A 10713-nucleotide genomic window follows, 5' to 3' on the forward strand; every position below is an offset into this window, starting at 1 on the left:
CAGGGTTGGGGGAGGGGCAGAGAGACAGGGAGACACAGAATCTGAAGCAGGCTCCAGGCTCTGAACTGTCCGCACAGAGCCTGATGCAGGGCTCAAACCCACGAAGCACAGGATCATGACCTGGGCTGAAGTTGGACGCTCAATTGATTGAGTCACCCAGGCACCCCAAATCTTTTTTTTTTTTATAGTAACATCGCTTGAACAGATTAATTCCAAAAATTATTTTAATGTGGCTGAGGTATGCCTGCTAGCTATAAAAAAGAAAATATCTGCTTTATTATAGGTGTTTTGAGTTTCCCAGGTTTGTTCACAAGGGAGATAGGTCATCTATTGGAAAAGAAAATCATTTCAGGGACTCTTCTCTGTGTGTGTGTGTGTGTGTGTGTGTGTGTGTATACATGTGTGTACATACATATACACACACATACAGTATGTTTGTCTTCTGTGTCTTCTGTGTGTATGTGTGTATATGTACAGCATACAGTATGTTTGATTTAACATAATGGTTCAGAGCACAGGATCTAGATTAGGTTGCCTGGGTTCCAATGCCAGATGTACCACTCATTCATTAGCTGTGTAGCCTTGGAAGTAACTGCTCCATGTCTCAGTTTCTTCGCATGTAAAGTGGGGATAATCTAATGCCTACCACATGATTATTTTGAGTATGAAATGAATTAAGACACATAAAATGATTATAGTAGTGCATGACACAGAAGTGCTATTGATGTTAATAGTTGTCATTAGCAGCAGCAGCAGATTCTTCATCGTTCTCCCTGTTCTCCTTGTGAAGATCATTTTGATAAGCATTTCCTCCTCAGGTGTTATAAAATGTAGTTACCTCAGCAGTTGATTTTCCTGATTTGTTACCTACAGTTAGCAAATGTAATCTGCAAAGAAAGTACCGTTGCCTAGAATTCCTGCTACTGTTAAGTCTACTATCAGGAAAAATGACTACTTGAGAGTTAAAGGACTTTGAGAAACCTGCAAGGACAAAGAAATCCTACCAGACAATTGAGCTCGGTCTTTGTTACTGTACTACTTCTAGTCACAGACAGATTATCTAGTGAATGTGGATTATTACACTGGGCTGTCTTGGGAACAGAATACAAATGCATTCAGAATACATTTATTGAGGGCATACTATGTGTCAGGCACTGGGCAGGGTACTGGGGTTAAGTGGGAAACAAAGCATGGTTTAAGACCTTAAAAAATGTACTTCAGTGGAAGAAAGAACAAATACAGTGCAACATGTGTAAGCCTCGGGACACCTGCGAGTCATGCCTAACCCGGTCTTGGGGAGCTAGAGAGAACTATCCAGAGAAATTAAGTCTACATTAAGGAATGAAGGACAAGTAAGACTTTGGTAAAGAGTACTTGGAGAGGACATTTCAGGCAGCCTGCACAGCTTGTGCAAAGGCCCAAAGACAGGAGAGCCTGGCTGTTTTGGAGGGCTGTGCAAAGTCCATTATAGCTGGAATAAGAAGTGCAACAGTTGGGAAAGATGAGAGTATGGACAGGTGACCAGGGACCAGTCATGAAGAGTTTTATATGACTTTTCTGAGGGATGAGGCTTTGGAGAGCCATGAAAAGGTTCTATGAGGAAGGTAACATGATCAGATTTGTGCTTTAGAAAGGAAATAGGGAGCAATGTAGAGAATGGATTGGCTATGAGCTAAGTTTAAAGGGCAGAGAAGCAGTTCAAAGGCTATTGTAATAATCCAACAAGATAAGGTGGTGTGTACTAAAGAGAGGCAGTAGATATGTAAGAAGGTAAACTTGAGGATTTGGTTGCAATATACTGCAGTTGTGTCCAAACAGAAAATACCTTGTGTTGGAATGTGCTGTGGCAAAAGATAGGAAGGTGTCATGAGACTGCAAGGACCAGAAGGAAAGGAACTGATGTTTGTTAAGTGCCTACTAACTTTGACAGACACTACACAAGGTGTTCTGTGTACCCCGTCTGCTTAAATCGGCATCCTTGGGCAAGTCTCCTTTTGTGAAGATAAAATTTCTCTGATGACTACCTTTTTAAAGTGCTGATTTCTTTTTTAATCTCTACCTTCTGTCCGCTTAATGAAAATCACACATTACCAATCTCCAACCTACTGTCTTCTTAGGTAAGATTGTGGAGCATAATTTAGTGTTTTCTAATGTCTCAGGATTATCAGCACAGAGAATGCTTTGATCATTGTGTTTTTGCATTGAGAAATGTAGCCCTTATTGGCCCTACACCAGACTGTAGTGTTTTGTGAGTTCTTATATCTGCTATTTTGTTTTTCTCGTCTCCTCTCATGCTTTCAGCTCTTGTTGATATCTATATCTGTCTTCAGCAACTCCTATCCCTACCTTTTAATTTGCTGCTTCTAACCAGCTCTGAGCTAAGGGAAATATCATCAAGCTTGTTAGAATAAATCTAAAATGAGAGTAAGAGCAAAATACATATATCTGTGGGCCTTTTGGCTCTAATTCTGACTCCTCAGAAGCTCTGTTTACTTACTTTCTAGCTTTTGCCTGTGTCCTAGAGAGCTGAATTTGTTCTGGAGCTGAATTTGTTGGATGAGCAGCTTCCAGATAAATGAGCTGCAGGGGCCATGGTATCTACCTGATATCCACCTGCTATCTTCATAGGCCTTTTATATATATGTGTGTGTGTGTGTGTGTGTGTGTGTGTGTGTGTGTGTGTGTGTGTATAAATGGGAGAATTATATATTCATATACAGTTTTCTGAACATGCATCCCAAAATTTCATCCTTCTTTTGCCTTTACTGTCTTCTTTCTCTCCAACCCCCACCACTACCACTCCCTCACATGAATTATTGAGAATACCCAAGGGCTAGACTGATTGCTGATATATTTTGTGACACAGTGATATTAGGGCTAATAAATGGCTGAATTCATGTCGATTCTTAACCTGTATAGTGTTATATATGCCTAGTAAGGAATTTTCTTTTTAACAACTTATTTGTCTAAGCAAGCTCACAGTTGTAGCTTCCATTACTGACAAAATGTTTAAATGTATACACTACAAGCAAATGTTTTTTAAGCATAGAGCAGTGTAACTGTGAACAAGATGCAAAGCTTACAGCAAAAGACCTAGGAAAAGACAAAGTAGTTTCACTGCAACTAATAAGCTACGTTCCAGTTCACCCACTGGAGACTGCTAATATTCCGTGCAAGGTGGTAGCAAAGGTAAAAAGTACCAGTTGTCTTCAGTTGCTATAAGAAGGAATTGTAAAAATAATATTCATCATTTTTAAGAATGATTGGAATGCAACCATTTTCCTTTTGTGTTCTTTTCCCTGCAGAAACACAGTGTTCTCTTCCTGTACAGTGTACGGATACAACAGATAAACAAGAAGAGCTGTTTAAGCCTCAGGCTAAAGATGATATAAATAGAGGTGCACCATGCATCACATCTGTCACACCGAGAGGACTGGCCCGAGATGAGGAAGATACCTCTTTCGAATCACTTTCTAAATTCAATGTCAAGTTTCCACCTATGGACAATGACTCTACTTTCTTACATAGCACTCCAGAAAGACCCAACATCCTTGGTCCTGCCACATCTGAGGCAGTGTGCCAGGATAAATTTAATATGGAGTTCAGAGACAACCCGGGAAACTTTGTTAAAACAGAAGAAACTTTATTTGAAATTCAGGGAATTGACCCCATAGCATCAGCTATACAAAACCTTAAAACAACTGACAAAACAAAACCCTCCAATCTTGTAAACACTTGTATCAGGACAACTCTGGATAGAGCTACGTGTTTGCCACCTGGAAACCATAACGCATTATATGTAAATACATTACCACTTCAGGACCCATCCGATGCACCTTTTCCTTCACTTGATTCTCCGGGAAAAGCTATCCGAGGACCACAGCAGGTAACTGTTTTGCATTAAAAAATATATTATGCATGAACACATATTTTACCATACATGCACAGATATGCATCTTTTTTAGGTTATCAGATATTCCTTTTAAACTAATGACTGGTTAAAGTTAAGACTTAAAAAAAAAATCCAAGTCCTATAATAAATGACATGAAATTATAGAAGATACTCGTCTTCTATAGTACGGCTCTATTATAAAGTACCTTAAAATTTAGGGAACATTTTTAAAAAATACATGTCAGCCTAATCCATAGCTAGTATGTGTCACTTTCTTAGTCCCTTATTCAAAGCTTTTTACTCAGCACCAGTGTTACAATAGGATTCTTTGTTAAATTTCATACTGGGAGACAAATGGCATTTTTTAAATTAAAAAGTTTGTGTATATCATACTCATCTTTAAAAGAATGCTTTTCATAAGTAAATAATTGCATTGCATATTTTTATATATGAAAATAAGTGAACTGTCTTTCGTCTAATACTCTGTTACATTCTCAGTCATACAGTACGCAGATCTGTAGGGTTTGGTTTCTAATCTGGCAATGAATATGCAGCCTAATACATTTTTTAAATGGCCTCTGCATATGTATGATTTTAATCAAACACTTCGATGTTTTTAAAGCTTGCAGCCCCCCAGTCCACTACTACCCTCCCATTTATTCAGGTTCTATCAGAGAATGGTGCTTTTATTTAAAAAAAAAAAAAAAATTAATGCCTGAAGGCAAATGAAAAATATATCATTGTTACAATAAGCAAAAGCCTGTGAAAATACTGACTGGTGTAAATATCTATATAATTTGCAAACATTTGTTTAATTTCTTTTTGCCTTGAGATACTTATTTAAAAAAAATCCAACACCTTGATGGATACCTTTTGGCTTTATAAGTGCTGTATAGGTTACAGACTTACATCAGCATACAAAGGAGGCAGTAGTCAAGCTGTGGCATATTTTAGTAGTGGGGAAAAACTAGGCATCTCTGACAATCCGCTTTAATTATAAACTCACTTATGTTCTACATTGTGCCTTATTTCACATCATAGTCTCAGTTATAGTTACTACTAAATGAAACAAATTAAACAATTTCATTTATTACAAGTAGAATTCCTGTGGAGCTGTGAAGTGCATCAGTTCTAATGCTTGTTACTTTTTTCTCCATTATATCTCCTGCTTGTTCTTTTACTAGTTAGTCTGTGTGCATTCATGTTTCAGTAGATGGCACCCTGCATTGTGCATTTGCTTTCTATGCTACAGCAAGGGAAACAGCTGGTATGTGATTACAACTTGATGGAAAAGTATTCAGCTTAAAAAATGCAGGAGAATTGGTGTTGAGCTGTCACAAGACATGGGGCATAAGGTTAGATAATTGATATTTTGGCAGAAAAGGCAAAGAAATTTGTTTGAAGGCCATGTTGCAGTTTAGGATTGAAAGAATATTTCTTAATTTTTAAAAACATTTTGCTGTTTGATTTGTATTAATAAAGCTAGTATGATAAATACAAAATTCTTGAATTGTTGGTAATGACAAAGAGAAGTGAAAATTTGGGGTTTCATGTTTCCGATTTTTATGCTATATCAATTACCACTACTTAACACCTTTTTAAACATTCAGCTATCATAACAAAGCCTAAAATTAAAATATATCTGCTTATTTTTGCTCTGTGTGACTTTATTTTCTTCCATAGTTTTGCTGAGTCAGTGAGTGGGGTCCCAACTGAATTCTCTGAAAAGATCCAATCTGAACTAATAACTCCTAATAGAGAAGGATAAGGATGGACTTTGAAGATAAACTGGCAGTGGAAGATTGGCTCACCAAATTTAGAAGCTAAATTGCTTCTAAATCTATTTCTTACTGTTTTATAGATCTTAATAAGAATCATCTTTATTTATAAATAATCTTTTATTTATATCCATATCAGTTTCCCATTAAAGAGATGCATATTAATCGCTTGTACTTTTTGTTTAAACTGCAAACAGTAAAATTTAGATCTGGCTGACTCTAACTTATTTTGGCTTATATACTCACATTTATTACCACTGCTTTTTAATCATACCTTTTCTGAAGAAAATTATCTTACCCCAGATTTTAAAATACACATGTTAAATATTACTATTTTTTTGTGATAAAATTGTCACTTCTCTAAAAAGCAATTGAGTCAATGTTATCATAAACCCTCTGTTCTGATATTTGAACGTATCTCGGTCTAGACAGACTTTGTATATTTACACCAACTGTACGCAGCTGTCCAGTAAAATGTTTATAAGACAGTGATGTTGTGAAACTTAAATGCTTCAATTAGTAATACACTGTTTATTGTAAATGATTGGTTAACTAGAATGAAAGAGATTGGTTAAGGGAATGAAGACTTAACACTGTATCAGGTGTTGGACTAATAAAAACATATTAGTAATAAGAGCCCAAAAAGGTCTCTTTAAATTGACTTTTTAAGTGATTTTCCTCAAAGTATCAGAAATTAACTGTGTCAAGGTAATTTACCTATGTCAAGGTATACCAGAAAGCAAATTTTAAAAATAATTTGGTATGCAGTTCAGGAAAATAAGATATTCCAATCAAAAAATATTTATTGAGCACCTACTATTGAACTAAATGCTTTTTCTGCCCTGTTAGATATTTTTTTAGAAAGAATAAATGCAGTATTTTCACATATTTATGTGCTGCTTATAATGGAGGTAGTTCTGTTGAATTGTGATTTTCCATAATTATTTAATTGGGCAACTGTTGACACTATTCAGTCACAAGAAAGGGGAAAGAAGGCAAAACTACGCACTATATAGCAGGAGCAAAATAAGCCAAAAGAATGCATCCCATGTTAGATTTTGTTGAATGATTAAATATTTGAGGTTTCAAAGAAACAACTGATCAGTGGACTTTGTTTAGTACTTAAAAAATTTCGTTTCGAAACCCAAACAACTTATTCCTATGTGTTTTATTCATTGTATATTTCCTTATAAATAGTGAAATTTAAATTGCTCTTGATCAAACTGCATGTGTACACACATCATGTCTAGTGCACTTTGTATTAATCAGAGCCCTATAACTTAAGGTTTCTGTTGTAAGACAGAAAAGATAGAATTCAATTTTTAAAAAGTCTTAATGATTGACTGTTGTGCCAAAACTACTGCTGTTACGATAACGAGTATTAAAATTTGCTGGTGGTAAAAATGGAAAAATTTTAAATATGTGAAGATAAAGTGCATGTATGTATTTTAAGTGACTTAATCAAAGTTTAGCTGGGCCCTTAATGAAAGGAAAATTGAGTTAGGTCTTCATGCTAACTCTGTAGAAAGGTAATTTGCTTTCATAGAAAGGAATTTTGTACTTATGCACAAAACCCACTCAAAAAATTTGAATTTGAAATTTATTCTAAGTTGATTTTACCTACAAATAACAGAAGATATTTTTGTTTGTTTCCCATAGCCCGTTTGGAAGCCCTTTCCTAATCAAGACAGTGATATATCATCGGTACTAGGTGGCACAGGCTCAGAACTGCATATACCTCGAGTATGTGAATTCTGTCAAGCAGTTTTCCCACCATCCATTACATCCAGGGGGGATTTCCTCCGGCATCTTAATTCACACTTTAATGGGGAGACTTAAGATGCATTTGAAAACAGCTCCGTGTAATGATTCTATGTGATCATCAGGTTCTATGTGATGATCTTGGGTTTGTAATACTATAAATACTTGATTGAAAACTTAGTTCAAGATCGTTCATTGAAAAATAGCTATGTCACAGCTATTTGAATTTTTTCCTAAACTTATATTGTAACTTTCTTTTATTAACTTTTATGGATCATTCTGTATAAAACTGTAATTCATTGCATTCATGTTTACAGTGTTTATTACCTTAATTTATGTTTGTTTCAAATGTCTAAGCTTATTGCTTGGATTTCTAGTTAAATTTATTAAATTTGGTGATGTCAAATGTTTATAGGATGTTTCACTTAAAAACTAGATTATTTATGCTATCGGTGATTTTTTTTTTAATAAACCTGTAATACAGAACAGCAGACAACATAAATGTCTAAGTAAATACCAAAATCTAAGATTTGTTACCCAGTGATAAAATCACTGGTAGGATTATTCAAACACTTCAGATTGTTTTTTCTTTTAATAATATACATGGTTTTAAATTTTACTATGTGTATAGCTACATGATGAAATGAGTTGAATATTTAAAAAGTTACTTATGTCATGATCATTAAATATGTTCTCTGTTCCTGAGTTAAAAAAAAAAAAAGGAATAAATCACACTTGGGGGAAGTTTAAAACATTCATGTTTTCTGATGATAGAAGGGTGATATCAGATCTGGTGACATTTAATTACAAGTAGTCGATCACTTTGAATTTAAAAATTATTTTCAAAGTAAACTTGCTAAAGAAACGTATTTGTATTTATTGGGAGCAAATCTAAAACCCTGTAGGAACTATCCACATTTATTGATTTGTATTAGAAATGTTTACATTGTTGTTGAGAAATTTGTTATTCATTGTCAGCAGCCTGACTGATGGCCACTGGAAGACATTTGCGAGAAAGGCTACCAGATCAGAATGCTGCAAAATTTTGTTTAAAATGAGACTTCCCTTTCATTTTTCTTCCCTATGCTGCTTGTTTTTTAGGTTTCCCTTTGCCCTCCAATTTTTAAAATGAGGCATGGCTTCCGTTTTATAAAGTGAACACTGATTTGCAACTCTCAAAACAGAAATTTAAGCCTTCTTTGGAGGAAGTGTTTTTAAAAATTGGAAGGTTTTAGGATGGGGGAATTTGAGAGGCCTCTGTGCTGCAGTGAGGAGCCTTAACTGGTGGAAGCATGAGAATGGTGCCTCGACTGCTCAGGGTGCCAAGCACGTCAGGTTGACATCTTCCTCACCAAGGTGACATAGCGATTATTAGGTATTCACTGTGAAGGTTTCTGAGACGTGTACATCTTTCCTCCACTGCCACTGGGGCTGAATGGAAATACCTAGACAATTACCCATGTCTCCTCCCTACCTCCCACCCACCCAGCCTCCCCTCTCACTCACTTCTCTCTCTCTCTCTCTCTCCCTCTCTCTCTCACACACACACGCACACACACAATTAAAAATAAAAACTTCTCAGCCTGTACCAGCCAGAATATACCACTGTACCTATCTCGTAAACGGGGTTTCTTTTTCCTTCTCCTTTTCTAGAAGAGAAAGAGCCCCTCTCACACAGTTGACATCTACTAGCCTGCTGACAGCCAAAGGAAATTATAGCCCACAAAGTGACTCGAATTGAAGTGTTATCACAGACTCTTCGCCAGTCCTCCTTTTTCCCACCTCCACCACCGTTAGTAAGAGCGGGAAACTCTCCTTTGCTTTTGGGTTCCAGGGCTCCAACTTCCGAGGGACAAAGGCCCTCTTGGGCCACAGGAAATGCAGCCTGGGGAGCAAGCTCCAGCCCCGCACCGCAGAGGTGGCGCTGACTGCAGCTTTCAAGGTGGAATGGGCACCCGCCAGGTCTCTCCCTCTGTCTCCTATTACGGAGTCGTGCAGGGGCCGCATCTTGGCATCTGCTAAGCGTGGCCGGGTAAGAACAGCTCCCAGGTAAAAAAGCTGCACACGCGAAACGCTGAGTCTGAAAAAACCACCCCCGCCGAGACGAGGCAGTTGTGAGCGGGATGCCTGAGAAGTGGGAGGTGAATGTCCTCGGGAGGGCCCCCCCGGTGCAGCTTTCCCCGGAGGCTGAGGCTGCTGCCAGCGGGGACATCTGCTTTCTTACACTCCAGCCTGGCTCACCCCGCCCCCTCAGCCCGGGTTGCGTGGTTATTTTACCAACACGGAGGGAGGGAGAGCTCGAGGAGGTAGAAAAGGGGTGGATGGGAGCTCAGGAGATGTTCTTCCCACTCCCCCACGTCCCCTCCTTTTTTTTCACATCTTTTAACCTTCAAGGTAAAGACTTTATAAATATGAAACGGATAAACGCGTCCGCTGGCTCCCAGGCCCGCCTTCTGCTCGCGGGGCTCTCGGGTGCGGGGCCTTGTCCTCTCCATCCTGCATCCTCCCCGGAGCCGGGCCGGTTTGGGCGGTTGGGCCGGGCGCAGGGGCCGGCCTGGTGCGCTCCGCCTGTGGCGCCTTCTCTCCCGGGCTGCTGCCTCGACAGCTGCTTGTAGCTACAGTAATTAGACTGTCAGTGCTTGTTAGAGGAGAGCGGGGAGAACACGCTTCTGACAGCAGATTCCGAGACTCCCCAGTTTGTTAATTTCTGAGAGATCTTTAAAGCATTAATTGAGGTCTCCCCAAGTCTCCCCTCCGGTCCCTCTCCCCAACTCCTCCCTTCCCCAAAATATCTTCAGGAGAAGAGAATTCTCTCCCCGTGGAAGCAGTGATTCCCGCAAAGCTGCAGGGCCGCCCGCGACACTCGCACAGACACCCTGTTTTACATATACGCATATATGCGCACACGTATACGCGTGAGGTGAACTCCACGGGGGCCGGGTCCAAATAGGAACCAGGATTGCATTTAAAATAATAATAAATAAATAAATAAATAAATAAATGGGGGTGGGGAGGGAAGCAGAAGTCGGGAAGAAAAGAGAAAAGCAGCAGGCTGATTACGAGGTGTCAAAACTGCCAGGAGCAAGAAGGTGATAGCAATCAGGGGTGAGAAGAGTGCGGCATTCGTGCGGGGCAACTAATTATCCGTCTCATTTGAGAAGAGCAGCATTTGAGGCAGCAGCGTTCGCCTGCTGAACGGTGACAGATTGGCGCGGAGGAGAGGGGAGGTGTTAAAACAATGGAGCCGGGCGCGCGAGCGCTGCTGCATGCTAATCAGCCCTC

At 38.8% G+C, this 10713-nt stretch overlaps 1 protein-coding gene across 5 annotated transcripts in view; it reads left to right on the top strand.

Annotated features, from left to right (window-relative positions):
• TANK (TRAF family member associated NFKB activator) overlaps positions 1-8050 on the top strand; it is a 95860-nt gene extending 87810 nt beyond the window's left edge. For all 5 annotated transcript variants that reach the window (XM_030326525.1, XM_030326524.1, XM_030326523.1 and 2 more), the window contains 2 exons: positions 3306-3886; positions 7330-8050. In XM_030326525.1, coding sequence (XP_030182385.1) covers positions 3306-3886; positions 7330-7509 — 761 coding nt within the window. In that variant the 3' untranslated portion in view covers positions 7510-8050. The remainder of the gene's footprint in view (positions 1-3305; positions 3887-7329) is intronic.
• The last annotated feature ends 2663 nt before the right edge of the window (positions 8051-10713 follow it).

Source organism: Lynx canadensis, chromosome C1 (assembly GCF_007474595.2).
Source record: "Lynx canadensis isolate LIC74 chromosome C1, mLynCan4.pri.v2, whole genome shotgun sequence".
Lineage (NCBI taxonomy): Eukaryota > Metazoa > Chordata > Mammalia > Carnivora > Felidae > Lynx > Lynx canadensis.